Raw genomic sequence first — 26,073 nt, 5'->3', positions numbered from 1 at the left:
TGATCCCAACCACCCCGTGAGTCTGTTGGAGTGGAGGAAGGTATTGTCTCTCACTTCCATGTTCCCTTGATGAACTGTTGATAACCTCCCAGTCAGAGGTGGGCAGAGCTGTGCAGGAGAATAGATGTGTTCTATCAAGGACGTGACAGCGGCTTTCGATTCATGGTCCAATATAGTTTTTTTCCACTTAAGGAAACACATAGTGATGTCATTTGCTGCGTGTCGGGTAGGTTTTGCCTTTCACGCAGCTTGATTTCCTTCTGTTTTGATTTACAGACCTTTTATAACTAGTGTAGTTATAGCTCACGGTGTTATTGAACACCAACAGGCTTGTGCCAAAAAACTACAATTCTGTGCTACTTGTATTTGTCTAGTTATAGCTCAATCTATTTATTATATATTATATAGATATAGATTATATTTTGGTGTTTTGTACATTTTATTTTTCAAGATAACCAGGGCTATTTAGAAATGAGAAAATATATTTCACATGAATAATTGAATTCAACATGCAGACATGAGGTTTGCCTCAACCGTCGTTTCTGTCACAAAATGCATTTTATTAAACTGATAGAGCAACAATTAGTGACATCTGGATTTTTTGGGGGGTAATTGGCATTAACTATGTGGCTACAAAAGCCTCATATTCAGTAAATAGCACAGGCAAAAAAAAAAAGTGTGTTAAGATGTGTTAATTAATGATGGACAAGCCAGTTCTGTACAGGTTCCTTCAAATTGTTACAGGTAAATGTATCGAACATTTCGGGTTTTGATACTTGTTGCAAAATACTGTGTCAGTTGCTGTATGAGTCTTAAAGTACATGCAGGGGCGTAGGACCAAATTCTGGACCCTGTGCATAAGCAGTCTCTGTGGGCCTCCCGCCCTAAATCTCTCGTCTGTCTTTCACACCTTTTGAATTTTTTTTTAACTAAGAGAGTTTCCTTCCCTTCTTTCTATTCTTGTTTTGGAAGCCTGATTTTCCTTTCTAAGAGAAGTGTATGTTCAAGCTCCAGCACGACAAGCAGCCACTCTCTCGGCTCGAGCTGCATTTAGTGCAGGGCAGACTAAACCATTTTGCGTCTTTAAGGGGTGACAGGGGCCTCAGGGAGCTTCCACTGTTTTTTTTTTCTGTCAGGGTTCAGTCCTTCAACAGATTTATTCAGCCAGTTTTAATTTACTTATTGCACTTATTACTTCAAAAGAAAAAAATTGCAACAAAACCACACTTTTCTTTTCAGTCTTTCTCGAAGTCCCCCCACCCACTGATGCCCCCCGACTAAGACGCCTCTTGAGTACATGAACCGTCACCAGTGGTTCAGTGCTGTCCAACCTACAAAACTTCTCTTTAATGTATTATCAGTCATCATGTGTAAGTTTACATTACTGAAGATAAAATTTTCATTGTAATGCACTGATTTAGCATTCCACTTGTGTGTAGGCAGACGGTGTAAGCTCAATACGATGTTACAGAAATGTCACTGACCAACAACCTGTTTTTCTTTGAGGGGCAAGCAGCAGTTACCTTTGCAGCTTTGTGCTGCTTATGTGGTGTTGGAATTATCTGAAAAATAAGTTCCCGTTCATATTTTACGGCTCCTCTGATCAGTTTCCTTTGCTCTTTGTTGTCAGCATGTTGTTTAAGCGCTCTGAGCAATAAAATACAACACATCTTGTTTTCAGTGTCCATGTTGTTTTTGCATTACAACGTAAAGCTCACAAACACTCCAAAGTTGGCAAAATGACCATCCGAGGAGCACATGAATGCACCATTGGCCTTTGCTGGCAGAGGTCTTAACTCCAGTTTGATATAGTTTGTCCTTGCTTGTTTATTTAGTGTTGCTGCTGCACTACATTACAACATTTTGGGGATTCATGGGCACAGACATATGACAGGCTGACCTAGTACATACTGGACACTGGAAAGAGTTGGTCAAATAGATTTATTCGTTCATTTTTGCTGGGCATTAACATTTAACGTTTAATAATATTCTACTGTGTATATCAATGGCTCTCAACTGGTCCAATCACAGCAGGGGTCCAGATTTCTCTTTAGTCATTGGTTCAGAGTCCACAACAATTACAAATGACCACATATTCAATTGTAATTCAGCAAATGTAAACAGCACATTGGCTTACGACACAAAGAAGTTAAACATATTGCAAGAATAAACAGAAATGCCACTGAACTTCAAAATAAAGTGTTTTTACAAACCTGGCACATTTGTGAGTCACTTTTGGTCCATTCAGACATTTAGAATGGACCCACGACCCATTTTTGGACTGTGACCCACCAGCTGGGAACCACTGGTTTATATTACTATACTTGAGAGAAGGAAGAATTTTGTTTTTTTGTTTTGTTTTTTCAAGTGGGATACTATAGAAACTAATGTTGCTTAATTTCAGTTTCTTTGTATGTCTTTGGATACAGCTGTTGTCTTCCCAGACAAACTTTATCTCACTAATCAATCAGCCTCCAGAGGCCTGCGCTGGACATTCAACTTCAGCCTGTCAAAACACAATTTAACATACTGTAATCTGGAGCGCAGCAAACCTGAAACACTGAACTTTTAATGAACTGAAAAAGCCTCCAAATTGCTGGTTGTAAGCAATGATTCAATTAAAGCTGTGAGAGCTGAGCGCCAAGCACAGCCCAGGGAGCCCATCCCAGAGACTGTGCATGTCTACTTCCCCAAAGACCAACAACTCGGTAAGGAACCAGAGCTGGAGATAAGGCGGGCTGGACAGCTTAAATCCCTTAACAGTCTGCTGTCACCCTCTAAATCACACACCTTTCCCACCATTTCTCCAAGTGCGAGCATCGCAGGTTTTACATGTGATATATATCTTGCAGAGGCTTTGTGGGCTGAACATGGAAACACGATGAGGAGGTGAACGCTCTGAATGGCTGTGGCCGACTCTTTCAGACATCTGTGAGCAGATATGCTGCAGGGTCAACATGTCTCTAAGGCCCACACCACCTCGTTTCAATTTAGGTCTTGAGTGACGAATATTGCAATCACTTTATTATTGCTCCATGTCTGCCTGCCAGCGCAGAGATAGAGCGAGACTGGACAATACACAGGACAGACTAAAAGTAATCCTAACACCTCAAAACAGACCATTAGAGTGTAATGTCCTTCACTTTTCTCAACCACTTACACAGGCCTTTCGCTCTGTCTACTTTCTTTTATTCTCATCAGTCATCCCTTTCTCCTCTCTTTCTTTCTTTCCAGTGGACATGGCCACACATATCTCCAGATGCTTGCTATGACCGCCCCACCATACCAGACACACCCCCCTCCAGCTTCGGATTCCCTTCGCCACCAAAAATTGAACGGTAGGCGCAACATTTACACACAGACCTCTCTTAATTCATTGTAATAAGCAGTTTTGCGACAGCTTTAGAGCACAAGCGTGCAAGGCATGTCATTTGAATGAGCAGAGCTGTTGTGTGTGTTTGGTCGCTATTCCAGTTCGCCCATCTGCTGGTGACAGACAATTATCATGCCATGATTAGAGCCAGATCAAAACATCTTTTTTTTTTTTAACAGAGGGAAACATGTATAGATGCAGAATATTTCTGGTTTTGAGACTCAGACCATATTATGTTTTATTCCCCAAATATTATACCCTCAACAGGCTGGTATGTGGTTGTTTACAGTTCCAGTGTATGCAGTCCGTAATTAACCATGGGAATTACAAGAGATGTATAAATCATATGAAATGGAAAACTTTAAACAACCATTTTCTTTACAAAATAAGTTAATATACAATCAAGTCAAAGTCAAATTTATTGCCAATTCTGACATATGCATAGGATGGGATTAAAATGCAGTCTCTCCCAGACCCGACATGCAAGTACACAATCAAAAGAATAGAAAAAGTATAAAAAGTAGTTAAGTACTAAATAAAAATTAAAAACAAAAGTTAAGGAAGGCACATATGAAAAAACTAAAGCACAAACTTTATAAATGGAAAATGAGCAATAATATCTATTATGCAGTAAATGGTTATTGTTCAAATGGGATAAATATTGCAAATATCATATCTTAATAGCTTTAGTTTTTGGAAAATATGCTTATTAGTTTCCTTGACAGCAGATAAGAAGATTATTTCCTCTGTTTTGACAGTTGTATATCCTCGTTTCTACCTGTCAGCAAGAAAGCATACTTTCAAAAAGATTGAACTACTCCTTTAAACCAACAATATGTACAACAGGTTAAATTTTTATATTCTGCCGTGAGGAAGGAAAGGTAGCTGAAAACAATCAAGGACTACAATTCTGTATATGAAGAAACATTTTTAATTTTGATGATATTAAATGCAATATAGTGTCATATTTAAGACTGAAGTAAAATAAAAAGTTCAGGAGGCTTTTATACCTGGAGCAAAATTATCCACGGAGTTCTCCTCCTTTCCAAAACAAACTGGCCCTTTGATAAACTGGTAAAACACGAGGACCAGTGCAAAAAATAAGAATGGCCTTATCTAGAGCCAGTGTTTGGTTTGTCCATTTCAAGCTACTGAGGGAACATGGTGCAACATGGTGATCTGTGTGGATGAGGACCCGCTCACTTAGTTGATATAATTGATAGTTGATGCCTTATTATATTGTATTCCATTTCTGCCAATACTTCTCCCTATATCATACATGCTGAATCCTTATAGAAGATCATGTGATAGGACTGAAAGCTCTAGAAAAGCTACTAAACTGACCTTGCATTGAGATTATTGTGTCTACTGCTGCGTCCAAGTTTGAGAATTAACTTTGAGCCTTGACTATAAGAAGCTGTAAACACAACAGACATATTGACATCTTTTAAGTTGATATGGCAAGTTGTGAAACTGTCCGTTTCATGACTGTAAGTCCAGTATTCACCCTCCTCTTAGCTGTGGTTTGGTCTATATCACCTTCTAAAGCAAGGGTGTCCAAACCTTTCTGAATTGGGGCCAGATTCAATAACTGAAAAAAACTTGCTGGCCAGTTGCCTCTTGCATCCTATGGGTTATAAAATAAAAAATCACATACAGATCAGACAAACACAACTTTTTCATTTTCCATTAAGAAAGCATTCAACTTTACATTGCTTCTGACATCGGTATCCCTTGCTGGCGACGCTTGTATGTTTCTTTCTTAGTCTGTTTGCTTGTTTGTCATCTCTTTATAAAAACACACTAGCTCTTCCTGTGTAGTTCCCCCTATGTTCATGTCTACAGCTGTATGACTGTCCTGCCATGAGCAGAAAAAAACCCCAGAAAAAATGAAAAGAAATCTTGCTTGAATAACCCATATTGTGTCTTCTTCTTCTTCTTCTTCTTCTTCTTCCTCTTCTTCTTCTTCTTCATCTTCTTCTTCTGCTTCTGCTTCTCTTTCTTCTCCTTCTTCTTCTCCTCCTCACCTTGTCTGACTGCTGTTGGCTGCTGGCATAGGAAATGCAGTGTGCAGGTCTGGTGGTCTGTAAGGTTTGTTGTGTCCAAAAGTAATGCCAGTAAGAGCAGCAAGACTGAACCAAAACAGTAAAGTTGCAGCCTAAAAAGCAAATAAATGACCTGAAAGACGCTAAAATGCTTCGTAAAACTGAGGAACTGCAGACTTGGTGGATAATTCTCTGACACTTTATTACTACCAGCGAGCCCTTTCACACACAAGTAGTTACGTGATCAATTGTTGATATAAAAATGTTGATTGTAGCTGCTTTAAGTTTTTGTCAGCTAATAACACTGAAGTGAGACAACAACAAACCACTTTACCTCATGAAACATTTTATTGATAATGAATCAGAGGAGGTAAAGCAATGCATACCTTATTTACCAGCGTGGCCTTGCTAGCTTCATCCTGCCTACTCTTGCACTATACTGTGACTCTGTTTAAATGTGTGTATCTCTGCGTGGGCCAGTCCAACGGGCGTCTGTGCAGCACATGGCTGTCCGATGCATGGTCTCTGCTCCCTGGTCTCTCCTCATTAGCCTCACACAGTGCAGCCTCTCGCCCCCTCACCTCCCTCCCCTCCTTCTCCTCTCCCTCTCTACCTTCCCCTCGCAGTACACACAAGAGGAAGAGCGAACCTTTTGTTTTCTGTGTCCGACCTGAGCCCCGTTCCAGCCCTCCTCCTTTTCTCTCCTTCTCCTCTCCACTGACTAAATCTCTTTTCCGGCTTGATACTGCTGAAAACCATATGGTGTGTGACATCATCAGGGCAGGAAGCAAGGAGAGGGGAATGGTAGAGCAGGGGAGAGATTGGCTTGCCAGGTCTCTGTGCAGTGATGTCAGCAGAAAAGCACTCTGGGAGGCCCGTTGGGGGGTGAGAGCAGAGCAGGTTGGAAATTTTGATCTTTTTTTTTTTTTTTTTTTGAGATTATACTCCCACCTGGATAATCAGGGGCTAAAGGAGTGGAGGGTGAGTCCAGAAGTACACCTTGAAGAAAACCTTGATGTAATTTGTTAACATGTTAGGTTATGAACTTTTTCTATTGTGCTTCGTTTGTGCGCAGGTGCTGTTGCAACACCTTTCTGCAGAAATGTCAAAATTTCAAAAAGATGCAAATAGGCCATCTTGAGATTTCTTGGTCTCATGCTGCGATGTTCAAAAACTTCTGCAGATCATGTGTCTATCTCTTCCTCTTAGTCACTGGCAGTCCCAATCTGCTCACCAGGCTTTATGTCTGTCAACCTCCCTCCCTCCCTCTTTTGTTCTCTGGGTGAACTCTGCAGCTTTGTGTGAGATCCTGGTCTCCATACCATCACTGCCGACCCATCCAGCTCTCTATCAGCACACACACAAACACTCACACACTCAGCGTCTCTCGCTGTCACACACAAACACACATGCAGCAAAATACCCATCCACTCTGATTAATGGCAGAGCTGGGGAGGGTGCCAGGCAAGGAGGGAAGGCATTAGAGGAGAGGAGGAGGAAGGAGAGGCCGCTGCAGCTGTGGTTTTGGAGTCGGTCTCCTCACCCCCTTGCTGCCCCCTCTCTCCATCTCCTCTCTGGCTCCTCCAGGGACACACGCCTTGGCCAGGCCCCAGGAACCAGGGAGTCAGGACCAGGCTAAGGAGGGAGAAAAAGGGGAGGAAGGATATCACAAAAGAAGGAGAAAAACAGAGCTGACCAAATAAGAAAGCATTGTCAGGCAGCACCTACGTAAACAGGAGAGTGCTTAGGATGTTCCTCAAAGGTTTTCACGGGATATATGGTACAAAGCATCATATTTCCAAAAACACTTTAGCCTGTTAAAGTTTGTTTTACTATATGATACGGGTGCTGTCATTTTGTTTTGTGTTGCAACAAAATCAGTACTCAGTTTACTGAGTTACATAGTACAATACTCTTTTTTGCATTTTTTGAGACAATACCGATTAGCTGAAATGTTTCTGTTTTGCATTAGTTGATATTTGAGTCACCTAAGTAGAATTAGAGAAATGCATCATACTTTTTTATGTGCAAACTATCACGTGGCTTGTGGCTCACTAAAAAACGTATTCACAGTCACAGATTGTCCACAGAGAGAGCTGTTTAATCGTTGTCAGACAAGTACAACCTCGATGAGTACATGCCAGTATTTGCCACCTGTAGGACAGGAAAGTCACGATAGCAGAAGTTTAGATCTGCAGATGTAGATGGAGGCCTTTTCACCTGTCTGTTTTGTGATTCCTTGTCTTCTTTCTCCTCCGTCCTCCTGCCTGCAACTCCAGAAATCGTTCTCAGCCTGCCATGTTGAAGGATGTCTCAATTCCTAAAATGGATTTGAGGAGAGAGAAGGCTTGCTTGAGGAGGTATGAGTGAGGATGCACAGGTGTATCCTTTGCATTATTTTCAGCATTGGTGCTGTAAAAAAGAGATGTGTCTGGCGTGACACTAATGTGGCCATTGGTCAATATTGGGCCGTCGGTGAGTGTGAGTGTCACTCTAGTTTTGGCTGTGTGAGAGCCATCAGCCCTTGTCGGCCCTTGTCGGCCCTTGTCGGCCCTTGTCAGGTTTTTTTCTGATTCAGCATGTTTAATTGGTGCCTAAGACGGCGGAGCCCATTCGTGAATGAAATCACTCTGGCAGTTCAACTCAGTGCACGAGAATAGAAAAGGAAGAGAGGAAATTAAACAAATGGTTAAAGAGGGCATGAGATCAAAACAAACTTGTTTTATAGGGTGATTTTTTTTTATCATTCATTATCAGAAACATTTTATAATTGTTTGTGTTATTGCTCACTAGTACATGGTGAGTCCCTTGTTCTTTCAACATTGTGTTGTGTTGTTACTGTACTAGGCTAACTAGCGTCTTGAATCCCTCCTGTCGGTCAAATGTTTCTCTTTTTGAATGACGCATACCAAGCATTCCCAACCACTGTTATGGAGAGTTGTTTCCCCTCGTGCAGATGCAGAACGTCTATGCAAGTTGGCCACAGGCTGTAGTCCTTGTGGTGTGTTCAGGTGCAACTTTTTGGCTGAGACACATGCAATCTGAGGCAACACATCAGCTGGCCCTCATCGCTGCTAGTTGGTTTGGTGTGTCTGGGCCTTAAGATGTGAGGAGAGGAGGTGAGGAAAGGAATCAAGGAAGTATAAACAGTGAAATGAGAAAAGCTTCAGGTCAGTGTTGCCACCTCATGACTAGGAAAGTAGAAACTGCTACAATTTTAACACTCACACTGCCTATAGGCAGTGAGTTTTACAACTGTGGGGTTTCTGCAGGGAATTCTACTTTAAGTAGACCAAAACTAATTTGCAGTTTTAAAAAGGATGTGGGAGACATTATCCCTTCCTCTATGAGATGAGATAAGACAAGACAATACAACACTTAATTAATCTCACACCAGGGAAATTTACAGCTCAAGAGTCAGAAGCAGAGAAAAATGCAAAAAAGTTATCTGAATGCAAAAGAATGATAAAATATTAGAAAATACAAATTAAAATAAGATAAAATTTTAAAAATGAGATAAAATCTATATCCACTATATACACATTTTACTTATACATAAAGTTATAATTAATAGTTCAATGCCAAATTGTGGATCTTAACGTAGGTAGGTAGGTTGTCTAAAGATGCTGACCAGCACCATTGTTAACCTATATGTAAGACAAGCGTTTATAAGCAGAAGTTTGGCTATTCAAACCCATTTGTGCACAGACCAACACTCTAAACTCAGTCAGCAATCGAACGCTCACTGCCCTCTGAACAGCTGACTGCAAATCGCTGCATTACTGGGTATTATATGGGAAAAAAATTAAGTGAAGAAGGAGGCAATCTGTAAATTTGCCAAGAGCATTAGTGGTAACCTTATTTGACAGTGTGCTGTTACTTTTGGAGGAAGATGTGGATTGATGAGGAATGATGAGGATGGAAAGAGAAAGGGCAGAATTTATAGGGCAAGTGGGCGTAAGAGAGGAGACACCAGATGAACTCCTTTGCTCTACACGTGGCTGGCTCGCTTCTCTTTTGTAATCTTGTCAAAAGCGCTTGCAATAAATTCAGCATTAATGCGTACAGAGGTGGAAAATTTCCTTTAAAAAGTGAGGATGGTGTGATTCTTCATGGTTGGGGGAGGTGTCTACGGTCGGCTCATCCTTTTCAAAGTCGAGATAAGCTTATCAGCTCTCCACTTCATGCTGACTCTTATATATTAACCTATGGCTTTATTGGTAGTCTGATTCAACATATGCGGGCTGTTTTGGTATGCCTGTGCGTGCTTGAACCGAAAGTGTGATCTGCTCACCCCCACTGCCCAGCAGTCCTGGGTTAGTGTGTATTTGAGGCCTATTCTCTCTCTGCTCTCCCCCCACTACTCTCTGTGTTTTATGGGCTGTGTGCTGCGGTGCAGTGACCTCCCTCTCACCCCGGTGCCACCCAGCCGGTGAAGGATTCAGGCGCGCATGGCCCCTGCCAAAACCCCATAGCGCCACATCTGCAATCCATAAACGCCAGCCACTCTCGCTCTCTTACTCCCTCGCCCACACCGCCTTAGACTCTCACACTCCTCCATTTCACTCTCTCTCACTCTCTCTCACCCACTAACTTTTTATTTTAATTTCCAAATTCTATGCATCCCCCTTTTTGCATTCCTCTGACTGCTTCCTCCCACCACTTCTGGTTTTATTCATGCTGAACATCAACTGGCTCTTCCCTTATCTCCCACTCCCTCACTGCCCCTTTTCCGTTTCTTTATCCACATCCAACGGAAAAATCTCTCACCCATTATATCTTCGGTGGGAGCCAACTAAGTGTGGTGGCAGTGAACTGGGAACCACAAGACATTCCTGATCCAAGCAGCACTAAGTCACCAGCGTTCATGTCTTCTGACGGCAGCCTGTGCCAAACACACACTTCACTTATGGGCTGGATGCAGCCTTACCACGTCGCACTTGGTCCCCAAACAGCTAAATGTTTATCTGCTTCAAATTGATAGTGTCAAGGAAAAATGTAGTGTGCGCATCTAACCCAGGACCATTTTTGTACATGTGTTACTTTAAGAGCATTCTCCATCAAGGGGGTATTGAATTCCCCCTCCCCTCGCCATGAACTGTTGGCCAGCAGAACACCCCTCCCCTCAGCCTTAAAAAGATGTGTTCAACACATCACTGTTACTGTGCCCTTGCCTTCATACAAAAAATAGTAAAGTAGGAAATAAATTGAGTGTTACCACAAAACTGTCCAGAGCTTCCAGCTTGCCCCCCATGGGCAATAGAGACATTAGTCTTTCTCGATTGTATTATCTGTTTTCTTCAGCTTTTTGCACACGGTGAACTTTTGCTCCCCTTCGTTTCTGGGATCATGTTCTCCTCTCCATCCCAAAGTCTTCACCTTCTGGTTTCCCAGACATATTGGCATGCCTCTGTGGTGCAGTCTCAACACAGCCCCTCGGATGAATCATGTTGCTGCAAGCATGCAGGAGCTCCGTTTTATGATAAATGCTGCAATTCATAAATCAGTGTTTTCCTGGGCAAGAGAGCACAGGGCAGGGCAGGACACAACGCACTTCAGCTTCAGTTTGAAAACAACAGAGAGGTCATGAGCAGAGTGTGTGTGTGTGTGTGTGTGTGTGTGTGTGTGTGTGTGTGTGTGTGTGTGTGTGTGTGTGTGTGTGTGTTTGTGTGTGTGTGTGTGTGTGTGTGTGTGTGTGTGTGTGTGTGTGGGTGTGTGTGATGACTACAACCGAAACAAGGCTTCAGGTTAGGCTAGACCACCATGGAGAGAAAAAAAGCTGGTGTGTGTATACGAGTATATACAGGGGTGGATTATCAGACAGTGGGTCCCTGGGTAAAGCCCCACCACCACCACACCTACAATGGAGCAGGATGCACACTTTATAGTTTTTCAGCCTCTCTGTGTCATTGTTTTGCATCTTTTTGTAGTCGTAATGCATCTTGTTGTCATCTTGTGACACTTTGAGGTAGTTTCATGTCTTTTCTTGGTTATTTTATGTCTTTGTGGTTGTTTTGCCCCTTTTTGTAGTTATTTTGTGTGTGTCTCTGTAGTTCCATTGCATCTTAGGGTTTCCCACACATTTGAGGCAGCCTGTCACAATTAAAACATCTGCTGCCACGTATTCAATTTTATATTTTTGAAGCTGTACCATTTTTTAAAGAGAGCTATCGGAATATTTATACTTTTCCATTATTGATTTAACCACACATGCAGCAAAGAGCATACTGGGCACAGACGGAGCAGAACGTCAGGAGCAGTGAAAGTAAAACTTATCAGTGTAATGCGCTGGGTTTAAAAGTTTTCTTTTGCAGAAGCTGTTCCTCTTATTTAGCCATCAGTTCTCCATCCCGCAACTCATGAACTGCAGACCCACAAACATGTCCGAATTTAGAGAGGGGACACATGAGAAAAAGGGACACACAAACTTTTTTTGGAAAAAGTTTGCTGAGCCTGTCTGTGATAGGCCCTTTTGGTGACCCTGTCATGGCTGTATACTGCTGTTAGTCAGCAAAGAACTGTCAATACTTCTACTTTTAAAAGTGTACACGGGTTCAGGCACACAACTAAATTCAATCAATGAGTCACAGGATACAAGAAAGTGTGTTTGGAGAGCAGTTTTTCTGTTGCTCTCTTGCCCTTACACTGACGCAGTGTTAGTGGTGGCATGTAGCTTCAAATAGCATTATTAGGTTAAGAAATCTTGTATTTTGTGCTTTGTTGTTTCACACAGTATTAAATTCTGTCCAAGACCGGTGATTAATTAGGTTTTTGTAGCCTCCTTTTTTTGTAAAATCCACTGAGGAATGTTTGTGATAAAAGATTACATAAATAAATCAACCTGACAGCTGCTATTTGTCAAAATCGGAAAGGCCACAAGTCACTCATAGATATTATGGACATGGATTTTTCTTAAAGTGCAACTTGGGAGTCATTTTTCCACAATTTAAGTTCCTCGGATATCAAACATTATCTGTGTAATGATTTTGTCCCAGTTAGTGCAGTTTAATGTGGCTGCAGGCTCAAAGCCACATCTGCATGACTTCAAAGAGTTGCCAGTGTAATGTGCTTGATTTGTGACTAATGTAAAAACTATTACTGACCTGCCATTTGCTGTGGAAACGGCCTTCATTTAATCACAATAAAGCACTCAACACATACACAGCTATTTGATCAGTGGCAGTCACTCATTTTTAACCCATTTTAAACAAAGTTGCTCCAGAGTTTTAAGGAAGCCTTGTGATTACTTATTTATTGCTGCCATCTAGTGGCCGAAACAGACGCAGCAGCAAGTTAGGGGTTTTATAAATGGCTCAAGAATAACCAGGGAGATACTTTGAATCGAAATAGTTGTATTTAATACAGAGTACACTTTGAAATGGTCACGTGATCACACTGATACAGCATATGTTCTGCTTCTTTCTTGTGTCTTCCTCTTGTTCTTCCACTACTCCATGTCTGCATCATCCATCTCCACAATGACCTCTCTCTTGACCCAGGGTAAAGACGAGGGCACATAGGGGTCGTATGTCCAGCGAGGATACACTCTCTTATACAAATTCATCAGGACAGTGTCTTGTGAGCGCAGCTGATTATCGAATACGCACTTCATGTGACCATGTGTTCCTGAAAAATGACACATGGCAGTGAGAATTATAAAGATAACAGACTTTGCTTGAGGAATGTGCCCAAACAGAGATTTGATTTTTAGTATTCTTACCTAAAGCCTCCTTGATGTGGCCTCTCCGACCCCACTTTGTTCGCAGCTCCACTGGCTTGAACCACATGATATCATCTGTCGGACAAAGAAACAAAAGAATGGTCAACCATGAGGCTTTAAGCCACAGAGAAGTCAGATGCTGTGCAATAGTTTGTAGTAATATTAATAAAAGTATGTGAACATCCTCTTACCCCTGTTAAAGAACATGTAGCGGACAACTGCAGAGCGCCGGTTAATCTTGAACGGGTGTCCGCTCAGTACAATCCTCTTCAGCATGACGCGCTGAGGGTCACAACTGAGCAGACTGCCTGTGGCCACCAGGTCCTGGATGCCTGGAAAGACAGTAACAAGAACACAGTTCCTGTACAGGATTAGCTTAAGTGGATGATTGCTCAAAACAAACAACAGAATGGATGGTTAAAAGTTGAAAATTGAGGCAGCCAGACCACAAGTGAAATCCACTTATTTTTAAGTAAACACATAACTGTTCATCTCACCGTCATTCCTCTGTTTGAAGAGCAGGACTCCCGCGGGGGGGAAGGTGATGGGAGCGTAAACCGACACCACGGTGGGGGCATCTTGCCTGAGGAAGCGCTCCATCTTATGCTTGTCAGCTACAGAAGAGCAGAATCGAGCTCAGAACTCAATAATTCATTTGACTGTATATCCAGCAGCTAAATCCGATTCAGACCACCTGCTTCTACAATCATTCTGACAATATATTTTAGACGTAACAGCAAATCCTTGATGCAATCTAACGATTAATGATGGGTTTTGCATTAAAAGACGATGTCCTATAAGCAGAAAATCAAGCAAGACTCTGAACCCACTGCCTTCTAACTGACTGTACGCTGCTTTAGATGAGGGTATTGTTACTAGAATTCTTGGGGATTTGTGTTGCTGCAGAGGTCGCAGTCATTGCAATTAAATGTTGATGCCTGGCCACAACTTAAAGTGCTACAGTAATATTTATTTAAGCATTTTTACACAATGAGCGGTGTTTGGTGACATGGTGACACTTGATGGTTGTGCAGTGGTTGTTGCCTCTGTCACGTCAGTTCCACTGAAATTAACTCATTGTAGTATGTTCTAACTGTTAGGTTTGTTAAGGGAGGTATGATTGAGATCTAAATATGTAGTAGTCAGTCAGTCGTCTTCTGGAGGTCTGAAAAGTGTCACGCTTTTGGTCGTGTGTGTCTCTGTTGATTTGCAGCAAATCTAGCAAACTACTCTACCCATCTGCCTAAATATTTACACATTTATGATGTATGCTCAAGGATCTCTCGCAGTTAAGGTAATTCGCAATTCTTGAAAAACTTGTTGTATTGACCAGTATACCGTCACTGACTGCTGACACCTCACTCCTCTTAACTGACCGTTAGGAGCCACAATTTTTCTGGAAATGGGCTCTGCTAAAAACAAGCTTTACTGTCTAATGCAGGCCACATTTTGGCCTTTGTCATGGCTCACTATATGACTATAAATATGATTTCAATAAAGTTAGGCACAATACAAAATTATTGTTATCTTCACCATTTTAACTGTAAGGGAGCTGACATGGACAATTCCACCAAGTGCACCTGGTTTTGATCCGTCCTCCGCACAGCATCACGGAGTGTTTTGACTGCAAGTCTTCAGATTTTGAAGACTTGCAGATTTAGTTGATTTAAGTTATTAATCCTTGATATTTGTACATCTAGTATAAATAAGTTGGTCAGCTATATAGTTTTAGACATGTTTATTGTTGTTATTTCCTGTTTTGTTGTACTGTAACATATATACAAAGTTAATACTCTTTAAAGTCTAGTTATGACTGAGGTGGATCAATGATTTGTAGCTGTGTTTTAGTTATTAAAAACACATTTATCTCGTTATTACATCATATTTTTGGGGTCGATAAGGTTGAGTGTGTGGGGGTCATTTCTAGCTATTTATATTCATTTATAGCACAAAAATGCGCAAAAATGATTGTTTCATTAAGAAGACTAGGAATGAATAGGTAAATGTTTGCTGGATTAACAGTTCTACCTGAAGTGTGCTGAGAGAAGATAGGCGACGCCCTGAACCTCCGAAATCCACAGTGGAACACCAGCTCCTCTTTGGATTTGATGGGCTCTGTGTTGCTGGGGTGTCTCCTCACTAAGAGGTGCATCACTGACATCTGGGCACAGAGGGACAATGAAGAGGTCAGAAAAGTCAATAATAATACTATCCTGTCAGTGTGACTTTGTTTCAAATGGACAGTTATAAATTCAGACAAAATCGTCGGGATGGCAAAAGCATGGCTCGGACCTTTTGTTCATGGGGCAGGAGAGACACCATAATCAGAGGTCTGCCTGACTGGACACTTTCCATCACTGAAAAGGGCACATCAGTGATGTGCAGCGTAACATACCAGCCGACCTGAAAGAGACGGGGCAGCAGAATCAGTGAAGCTGAAAATCTGAGATCTAGCATTACAGATGAAGACAGCCACTCTTTTTTTTCTTTTTCTTTTTTTTTGTACCATGGCTCCCTCTTCCTCAGCTGCAGCCTCAGCCAGTATGCGACGGCGAGTGCGCTCGAAGCTCTGGAACTGGAAGATGCGTGAGTAGTTGAGGGGCAAGTTTTCCATGGGGTCCCAGGGCGAGGAGCGGAAACTTTTCAGGCCTCTGTAGCGCTGGAACCTAGATGGAAACAGTAACAAAATGTGACCAAACTGCATAAAAAAAGGGTTTGTTTTATTTCTAACCCAAAATTCACAACATGTGCATAATTTATCATCCTATACAAAGCAAGCAGAGCTGACCTGATTCTAGCTGCCATGTCGAGAGGTGTGTCCACCTCATCGGGAAACATTTCATTGGCTCGAGCCTCGCGGTAGCGTTTCAGGCCTTCTTCTTCTGCAGCCTCATCAATGTCTTCATCATAGCGCTGATCTGCTCCAGTTCGCTCTGTGGAGCACAACTCTTCCTCCTCCTCCTCTTCCTCTTCTTCTTCTGAGGCACAGCCCAAACCTGGCTCCTGAGCAAAATACATACAGTACAATTTGCTTCAATATAATAGCTAGTGCTAATGCTAGTTGCTTGCCCTGTTCAAACTATTAGCTATTACCTCAAAGATTTCAATGTTTGATCCTTTTGTGCATACAATCAAGATACACATAAATAAACAGGTTTCTCTTGCTGTCCAGTATAAGTATTACTGTCGTTGCACTGTGAGCTATTTTAATTCGTACACAACTCATTTTCTAGTTGGTCGAGGCAGTTTTTTTGCCTCCCCATTTTCTAAATTGCAGCCTCAATATTTCACAAACAATGACCAGATGCACATGTTGGGAACACAAGTGCAGTCAAAGAGATTCTAAGTATAGAAATTGTATCACAGCCAAACATAAACAAGACTAACTCAGCCACAATAAGAGCTGTGTTTTGAGTCTGCATGTGATAAGGAGCCACCAGAATTCAAAACTATGTGAACCACTTGTTTGCATATATTTAAATGTGGCATTCTGGGTATGTCAACAGATGACTGTCTACAGTGTTTCCATTCACTCCCACAATATCTACAAATTCAACTTTCTTGGCAATGTATTTGTATTAGGAAATGATTCATCAAAGAGGACATGCTTTCTAGAGCTCTCTCGACTGGCAGAGTAGACACAGAGCCAGACACATGAGGGGGAAGCACTCAGCAGGGGGTTGATTCATAACCTTTCCAACATCCCCGCTGCAATAATAATAATCATTATCATTTGAAGTACCGTTTTCCCTATTGTTACTCTCTCCTAAATATGTATTCCTGTGCGTTAACCCTGACTTCAAACACATGCTAATAACAATCACAGATCGTAGTGAACCCATTGCATAAGGAGAGTTTCCCCAACTTCTTTTTAAGCAGAGTTGGAAATAAATAAATGGTCGACCCCTCCCTTCGTCCAGACAGGAAGTTCTGTTCACAGGACAGGAAGACAGGAGGCTTCTCTCGGGACTCCTGCTCCAAACGCTATTGTTGTGGTGAGCAGCCTGGCACTACAGGCCAGAGACAGACACTGAGAAAACAAACAGTGCCTCTCTGTTACAACGTGCACTGACTGTGGGTCACGTATGCACCTGGAGCCACTGACACTCTCCTTTTATATCTTCCTCACAGATTACTGTCCTTCTCATCATCCTCCATATTATATTGTCTGACTGCAACCACACTGTTGCTATAGCAACAAGAAGCAGGTGAACAAATGGATGCTCGCTTTACACCAAAAAACTTCACAGATTTCCAATGTCGTAATAAAATCGCAAGCTTTGCCTCAGTTGGTGCGCATAAGATAAGATAAGATAAGATAAGATGATCCTTTATTCGTCCCACAGTGGGGAAATTCACAGTTACAGCAGCTGTCGGGTACAGTATAAGCAGCAAAAGAACAATACAATAGTAAAAAATAATTACAAATATAAAAACATGCCTGTTAACCAATCGTTTGGTGTAAGGTGGTCATAAAAAAATCAGTCGCAACTGTGTTAATTCAGTCTTTTTCTCTTCTTGGTGTTCAGAGTAAAATCAAACATGTTTAATATTCTAAGTTTTTTGTCTTGGCTCATTCAAATAATGCCCTCTCCAAAACTAAACAATATGGTAGGGGCTTTGGCGAGGCAAGCACATAAACAAGTCTCAGCTCATTCCTTGTTTAATTCGCTGTGTATCTGATCCACCAACCAGCACCTACTTTAGTGAGAAATCTTCATTTCTAAAATGTTCTGTCTCCCATTTCCTCACTATTCTCCCTCTACAACAGCCCAGCTTACCAATGGAGGCGTGCTTGGGGCAACAAAATCCAGAAATGAAAAGTTTGTACACAAGTACAGTTTATTTATGGATTATAATGATGCCAATTTGACAACAAAACTGTCAATACCTGACGCCTTTTATCTCATGTTTTTGCGGACACGTAAGGAATTGTTAATATGCAGTATTTTTAAAGGGAATTTGGTGCAGTATCTTCCATCTGGAGCAGGATGGGAAATAATCTCGAAAGTAATCTAGTTGTAGTCTTGCAAATAGTGACCCTGCAAAATCCCAAGACTTAGCGTGTGATTTAAAACTCAGTCTTTAGATGTTAGACGGAGTCAGACTTTCATATTTAAAAGGTCCTATAGAGTACAGTAAGCATAACCCTCTTGTGCTGAGACTATTGACAAATTGATTGAGAAAAATTAATGCATTAACTGCAAATAATACTGCTAAGCATTTGTAGATTCAAGCTTCTACAAGGTGTGAACAGTTTTTTTGAACTCATTTTTTAAAATCCCTCTCTTTGTTCAAATGTTTGGGAACAAGAGTGCCTTGGTACACTTTAAAATCACGCAGCCTCTTTAATTATTCAGACTTAAGAGATTTGCTAAAGAAAATGATCAATAACCAGACTAAACCTCCTTATGATGCATGTGTGCCTGTGCTGGGCCCCATGGCTTAGCAGTTAAGATGCTGACCATGAACGTCACATCAGGTCAAGTCCCGATCATTAATCTTTGTTCCATCTCTCTCCTTCAGTCCCACTCCTCTCTCCCTACTCTCTGCCATAAAGCCTTCAAATGCTCAGAAATACTTCAAATGTGTACCTGAGAGTTATTGTCCTCGTCCTCTCCATCCATGGCCTCGTCCAACATGTCATCATCATCATCATCATCCTCATCACTGCTTTCTTCGTCCATCTCTCCATTCTCCTCCCCATCTTCATCAACGATCCAGGAGGCCTGATAGTCTGATGTTCCTTTAGGGACCTTCATTACACGTTTGTTCTTCCTGGCCTCTAAACACCAGAGAAACATCAAAAAAACTTTGAGAGTCCTGTCTCGTTGTGGTAGGGTGAGTTGACTATTACGAAATGTTTTAAAACCAACCACTTTTAAAATCAATCACTTTGGTGTTGATTCCAGTGCAGGATTGCTCCAAAAATCAAAACTATGATCGCTTAAACACAAATGAGGCCTCATCTTACCAACTGTATCACCTCACAATGCTGTTAAGTGTTCACTCAGTTTCTGCACCTTCTGCTTCCAGCAGCTCAGATTCTGTTGGCCACGTCTGCTCTCCGTCCATGGGGTCCACCTCAGCCTCGGCCTGCAGACTCTCCCTGCGGGATGGGTCCGCTTTCATGAGCACCCGGACTGGAGCCTCATCTTCACCTCCATCCTGCGAGAAACACAGATGACTGAGGTGAATGGGAAAATGTTACAATCACACTAACTGCAAAATTAATTCAAAGTTTTATAAGTCGACTCGTCTATTCAACAGGATTCATACAGCATAAGGCAAATTTTAAGACTTTGTTAATATCATTTGGCATTAAATTTAAGGCCATTTTAAAATAACCAAAATAGAAAAAAAAAGGAGTAGAAATCAATTACATAGGGTTAGGGTTATTTTTGCCCAAATATCTGTAACATAAAACATGTGTTTTTTGCAAAGAGGAAGGTACAACAGAACTGGGACTTGTTGACAAGCTTTTCTTTAGGTGATCTGGCATTTCTCACTCTGCATGATGACCTTTTTTCATAAAAAAAAACACTGAGCCTCATTTGTGAGCCCTGGTTTCAGCCATGCCACAAAATCTCATCCAAATAGCCATTTATGTTGATTTTACAGTGACAGCTAGCTAACAGTCAGTTGATCATCTGTTCTGCATCCCGGCTGCAAACTAAATAAGTGTTATTGGTTCCGCTGTTTTATGTGACACTAACTTGAGAGGAGTTCAGTAGTTATTTTTTAATAAGCAGATGCTACCAATAATTGAGATTTTATGATCCAACGTCAAGAAATCAGTTTATAAACACCCATGCCTTCGAATTTTTAGACATTTGGTGGATTGATTTCAGACATTTTAAAACCAGTTAATGTCTTGCGTTTAGATCAATGAATTTAGTGCCTTTTAAGACACCTCAAGGATCCACAGGAACCCTGATTCAAGGACCACCCGAGTATTTTTGCATGCTCTATCCCACTTACTGTCAATAATATTGTTTGACATATACATAACTGATCATTCTTTAATAACAGCTGCGTTTTCCATTCTTGAATTGTTTCCACCATCTTCCAGCCAGCTACTCTTTTCATTCATTTAACAATCTGAAAAAGTGCTACTTACATGAAGTACCTTGCTTGCTTAGGGTCATTTATTAAAATTAATATAATGATTGCTGTAACTGTTGTCAAAATAATGTTTTTTACTGCATAGTAAAGAGTAAAGCAAAGTAAATTACTGTGAACTCTATTGTGCAAAAGAAGCATGACTTTGACAAAGATAGTGGCTCACAAGATATTCCAGACACGTCAAGTCTCTTCACCTACCTGCATGTCAACATCTCCCTTGCCAGGCTTTGCTGGTCTGGCTGCTGTTATGTTGAGAGGAAGAGGGTCTGACGGAGCATCAATCTGACTCAACTGAAAGTCTCCGTGTCCGCTGATGTGCACCAGTTTGTCAACCTGCAGAGGACGGCCACGAACGTACCCAGAGACGCAAAGGGTGCCCAGGCCAGTGGGTCCACTACCTGTCCCCTCAGCAGGGCTGTTGGGCGTAAAAGTGACATGCTGAGCCAAAAGATGGGAGCGCCTGGAGCGGAAACCGAGCTTTCTCTGTCTCTGAGTGCCCAGATGTCTGAGAAGAAGCGTGGCGTCCTGCTCCGAATCCAGAGGGAAGAGACGTGCATCTGGGAAACGTATCTCTGTGATTTTTGACAGCGCTCTTCTGGACTCGATCCTCTTCTTCACAGGAAGGTCAGACACACCCTGACACACCAGTGCTACATGGGGAAGAGAGATAAGCGCTTAGAAAATTAACACTATTCACATAATACATTTGCAACAATAGTATTGCAGTGTCTATGGCGGCATCTAAAAGCTGCAGCAGGGTGTTCGGGTTTATACCCACCATGGCTCGGGAGGCCCTGGGCAAAGAGGCAGGAGAGACAGTAGTCTCCATAGCTGTCCCAACCTTCAGTAGAGTCCAGCACAAACACAAGACTATCTGCAATCTTTGCCACATCCAGCAGGGAGTGCATGTCAGCTGTCCAAATAAAAAAAACATCAGAGAAGCTTCAAAATAGGACAATAAAATGCTCAAAACAAAGACAAAATAGTACAACAGACTCCTAAAATATACAATATATAAATACTTAAATACCAACATTTTACATAACACTTTTGAAAAACTAATGAATGCATTTATTAAAAGGTTTTAGTTGAATCACTGAGGTCTGCAACATTATTCGTGCAAGTATAATCTGCAAATAAATTCGTTTTCACTTGAGCTTTTGCATTAGTTGTTTCTAATCACTCAATACGTACCCGTGCTGTGGCTTAGAAAGGTAAACCTTTGTTTAAAACGAGGCAGAATCAGCCCAAAACTGTCACTAACGCCACTGATGCACCGCTCCTGATGTACTACACCCCCAGCATCCTCCCCACGTAGCAGTTTGGTAACAGCACCAGCGTCCACTCCAGCATGGAGGGACACCACAGCGATCAAATGCGGAGGACCGTCCCTAGTGCCGAGGCGTCGCTTTTCTGTCAGGACCTAGAGGAAAAGATACACTGAATCTATGCAACCAGTGGGTACTCAAAGAAGACTATTGTTTATGTGAAATCAAAAAATTACCATGTCTTTTTTATTCCTGCGTAGCTGGCTGGCTTTGTGCCTTCTGTCCATCCTCTTTTGCTCCTTTCTCTGCTTTTTGGTTAAGACTGTCACTGACACTCTCCCTGAGAGACAAGTCAGCACAAGGATTATTACTATGTCGTGTCTAAGTCAAGCGGTAAACATAACACTTTCCAGGGCTAATTTGAATGCTTTATTGAGCAAATCTCATATTTGTACTACTTGAAAAACAAAGAAACCTTGCTGCTTAGAAAAAAAATATTGTCGTCATGCTGTATGTTGTCAACACGTGCAAATAAACAGGTGTTGGTTTACATACAGTCTGCTTGTAACAAACACTGATCATATCGAACAGTAGGAGTTTTTATAAATCAATATTTAAACTGCAGTTGGGCTTGAATTCAGGCAAAATGTGGGGTGTAAAAGAAGCTGTCAATAAATCTGCAGTAGAGATGTAAACAGTGTGCCAACACGACGTTCACATGGCTTTCTTTAAGCTATTGAAGTTATGATTTATGTCTACAATATCATTGCTGCATGTTGGACAATATATCAGAAACACCTGTCCAGCTTTGCGCAATCCAACACAACAACCCTGCAACAAGGACTGCCTCGACTGTAAAGTATTGATTCAATGGAAAGTTTTTAAGCCCATACTTTGCTCTTGCAATGTATCACCTCAAAAACTACCACAGAGTTCAATAAACGCTACTTTCAATAGTAAAACCTTAACATTTTCTTGAAATACAAATCCTGTCTAAATACTAAACACATAGCCATTAGTTCAGATACTGCTGACAGAGCTATCGTGGTGAAACAACAATGTGTCTGATAATTTAAATGTTTGGTAGTTTTTGTTAATTTTCCCCATTTGCTGCTTTAAATTTCTATCCGACAGACTGTTCGTTTAAAGGAATCCTCTGAACATATACAGATCTACAGGTAGAAATTATGTCCATGCTTTTATGTCCTGTGTGTAACTCAGTTAGAATCACCTTTATTTCCCATCACTGTGGATTTATCTGATAATTATTTCATTGATGGATAACTTCTTTATTTGGTCTATAAAATGTCAGAAAAAAGAGAAAAATGTTGATCATTTTTCCCTAATGCCTAAAAAGACATGAGATGAAGACATGAGACCTCGAGCATCTTGCTGTGTCTGTAACCCAAAGCTATTCAGTTTGCTGTTATAAAATATATTATATATATTAATTATTAAATTAGTTGGCGATACATTTAATAGTTGATAACTAACAGATTAATTGTGGCAGCTCTAACACATGCAGTGATTTTTTTAGCATTGCTCTCATGTACTTGCACAGTAATAGATCTAACAGGAACAAAGACAGCAAGGTGGAAATAAGGTAAAAAAAAATAGACAACTTGTCAATGGTTTCTCAATTGAGTATGTGTATGCCGTTGTATAATGGACTCGCATACACTTAATTGGTAATTAATTAACTAGGTAGCATTGTATTTATGGACTACAATGATTTAATTTTGTGATGTTAAAATGCAAGCATGTAAAGTTGTGAGGTACATAAAAAGTCAGTGAAACACTTTGGAATTATAGGTTTCAAAAGTGTCACAGCTGTTTTTCCTCTGATGAATTTATCCGGGAGCTCTGATTGGTTGCTGCGTGCTTTAAAAGGCCACAAGTCAACTGGACAAAGTTGTACGCAACCAGGTTGGATACAACGTCAAGCGAGACGCGAGACGCGAGACTTAGCACGCGGTTTTTTACTCAGACATGCCACAGTTGATCTACATGTAACGTAACGACATTCTCTTCTGAACTGATGCCACCCCGAAATTCACTACAAATCTCAACACGTGTGTTTGCAGTGTCATGACCACAGCCACGAGCTAACAGCAGCTACTAAGTGAACACTTTATGGCTGCGCGCACCTTACCTTTGTTCTCTCTCTCAATTTCACCTTTCGTCCGGTGCTTGCCATGTTTGTGTCCTTTATTTTTCTGTTTATAAATGCCGGCTCTGTGGCCCTGTTGTTTTTCCCCATTCGCAGCCATTTTCACCATGTGGGGAAGTCGGGCAACTTACTTCCGCAGTTGCGTAGACGTCATGACAGGGGCGTGTCTTCAGGGATTCCGGAGAGGGTTCTCTTCAAAATAAAAGCCTAGGTCACGTTATGGTGACTATTACGTTTGCGTGTTCCACATCAACTTGCTTTACCGTGTTTACTGCATACATTTAAAGCACGAGCCAAGCAAAAGGGGACCCTAAGTATATCTATATAAAAACTACATTTGATTACAACATAACTAAATAATCATTTATATGCAATAATATATAAATAATCAATTTAATACAAATAATGAACAAAAACAACTACACACACACAAACATTATATATAAAGATACAGGTTTATAAAATTAGATGTTAGTTCGTATCTGCTTTTTGTTAGGCAGTTCGGTCAGTGCTGTTATGTTCTGCTGTTACTCCTCTGAGTGCCAACTTTAAGATGCACTCTCTGACCTTTCAAAATCGTGCCTACTGCCAAGGATCCCCACTGGATAGCACATAGTGAAGCTGCTCAGTAGCCAACAGTAGAATACTTGCATTTGTTATGGTTAACTCCCTGATGTGGATCATGAAAGTATTATTCTTTGAGTGTGTGTTTTGAATTGTGTTTTGGGCAAAAGCAGGGTGACAGCATAATATGCTTATGGGCTTTTTGTGCTGAGGTAGTATAGATAATCTGATATTGTAACTAAAACAAGATTGTGACAATGTACATACAAAATTATCACAAAATATAATTTTAAAAAAGTCTCAAAAAATGTCACTCAATTTAATTATTTCAAAATCTGCCCATTTATTCATAGGTCATTCCAAAAAAATAATTACTCCACTATTATTGGAAATGCAGAGAACATTGGCAAAGCTTCTTGCAGAAGTTTATCTATTTTTTTTCCAGCCTTTAATTTCTTTTGTTTGTAGTTGTAGCTAAAAACACACATATGGCAAAAAAAAACCCTACACGAATCACTATGTGCAAAAATAAATATAGTTAAACTATCAGCAGTCTACTGCAAAATATAGTTAAAATTGCTAGTTGTAGTTCAATCCCCACTCTGCACAAAAAGCACTTTCATTTGTGTCATTGAAACCATGTTTAACCCTTTAACACCTAGATTGACATCAGTTTTCCTGTGCTACGCTCAAATGCCTTTCTCAGAAATGTCAAGAGAACTACATTTATAATTCTAATGATGTATTTAAATTAATGTTACAGGAAGAATTATTTAGATATAGTTTTTGCACTTTCTGAAGGTCATTTTCTTGTTTGTTTCTGTTTTAACTGTTACTGTTTTCCCTATTCCAGGTAATTGTCTTGTAACTTTTTAAAATCAATTTCTTGATAATTTTTGGCCATTACTTGTTAAATAGCTTGTTGCCTTCTTCCCATGATTTCTCTTTTTCTCTCTTTCTTTTTTCTTTTTTTCTTTTTAAGAAATCAAGCCAATACCCATAGGTTTCAAGAGGTTAAGAAACTAAAACAATCCTTATCGTATCCCTCAAATTCTCATGAAGTTCTGTCCATGCTTTTTGTTTTTTTAACAGCCATCAGCAGACCAGATGTGTTTTGAAATTTGGTTTATGTAGTTTAAATGTGCTTCCTCCCTTGTCCTTTTCTTGTTGTTGCCAATATTAGATCAAAGAATCTTCTTGAACAAAATGTTTCTGAACCAAAATATTGGTTGGTTGCTTCAAGTAAATTTGCTCTTTATATTTATTGTACCTGAAGAATAAATGAGCCAACTGTGTTTTTTAAGACTCCTTATCTGGTGTCACAAAGTACTTCACAAATCATAAAAAATGGTATGCTATGCATATAAAATTATACATGGGAAACAATTAGCACTAGAATGTGAATATGTGAATGTGAAATCAAATTGTGCTGAGTGTGGAAAGTGTAAAATTTTAAAGCTATGTGTCTTATGATACAAGACATCGTATAGAGATATATACAGATAGACACATTAGTAAGGAGAACAATAACAATATAAACAACAATAATATATAAAATAATACATAAAAACCCGCCCATCTGTAACAAACTCACTATGAATACTTTACAATCGGCGATAAAGCAGTCCACACTAAAAATCAATTCTGCTTTTCGGATATCGGCATTTTTAATGAAAGGTAAGTTTATTTTATAGCCTCCACGATATTCTATGGTGTTGTCATTTATATCAGAAACAACTATAAGTCAATACAATATCACAAATGAATACAAGGTTTTGTAAGAGTAGAATATTTATTTTCTCCACTAT

At 40.6% G+C, this 26,073-nt stretch overlaps 1 protein-coding gene and 1 long non-coding RNA gene across 2 annotated transcripts in view; one reads left to right on the top strand and one right to left on the bottom strand.

Annotated features, from left to right (window-relative positions):
* LOC148189395 (uncharacterized) overlaps positions 1 to 18,801 on the top strand; it is a 92,735-nt gene extending 73,934 nt beyond the window's left edge. Inside the window, exons 3-4 of the long non-coding RNA XR_015776827.1 lie at positions 3,235 to 3,338; positions 18,665 to 18,801. This is a non-coding gene — a long non-coding RNA (uncharacterized LOC148189395). The remainder of the gene's footprint in view (positions 1 to 3,234; positions 3,339 to 18,664) is intronic.
* Positions 12,754 to 23,862, bottom strand: tsr1 (TSR1 ribosome maturation factor). Its single transcript, XM_042487422.2, has 15 exons — positions 23,684 to 23,862; positions 21,768 to 21,871; positions 21,458 to 21,686; positions 21,042 to 21,176; positions 20,462 to 20,913; positions 19,162 to 19,306; positions 18,733 to 18,923; positions 15,927 to 16,141; positions 15,645 to 15,804; positions 15,431 to 15,541; positions 15,167 to 15,299; positions 13,636 to 13,752; positions 13,330 to 13,470; positions 13,139 to 13,213; positions 12,754 to 13,044 (listed from the first exon to the last, which is right to left on the bottom strand). Exons 1-15 carry the CDS (start codon positions 23,808 to 23,810, stop codon positions 12,866 to 12,868), a joined length of 2,514 nt encoding a protein of 837 aa, XP_042343356.2. The 5' UTR covers positions 23,811 to 23,862; the 3' UTR covers positions 12,754 to 12,865.
* Positions 23,863 to 26,073: the final 2,211 nt, after the last annotated feature.

The sequence above is a fragment of the Plectropomus leopardus genome, chromosome 6, assembly GCF_026936395.1.
Source record: "Plectropomus leopardus strain MGB_pleo_1.0 chromosome 6, ASM2693639v1, whole genome shotgun sequence".
Taxonomy (NCBI): domain Eukaryota; kingdom Metazoa; phylum Chordata; class Actinopteri; order Perciformes; family Serranidae; genus Plectropomus; species Plectropomus leopardus.
This window is presented reverse-complemented; position numbering and strand designations above follow the sequence as displayed.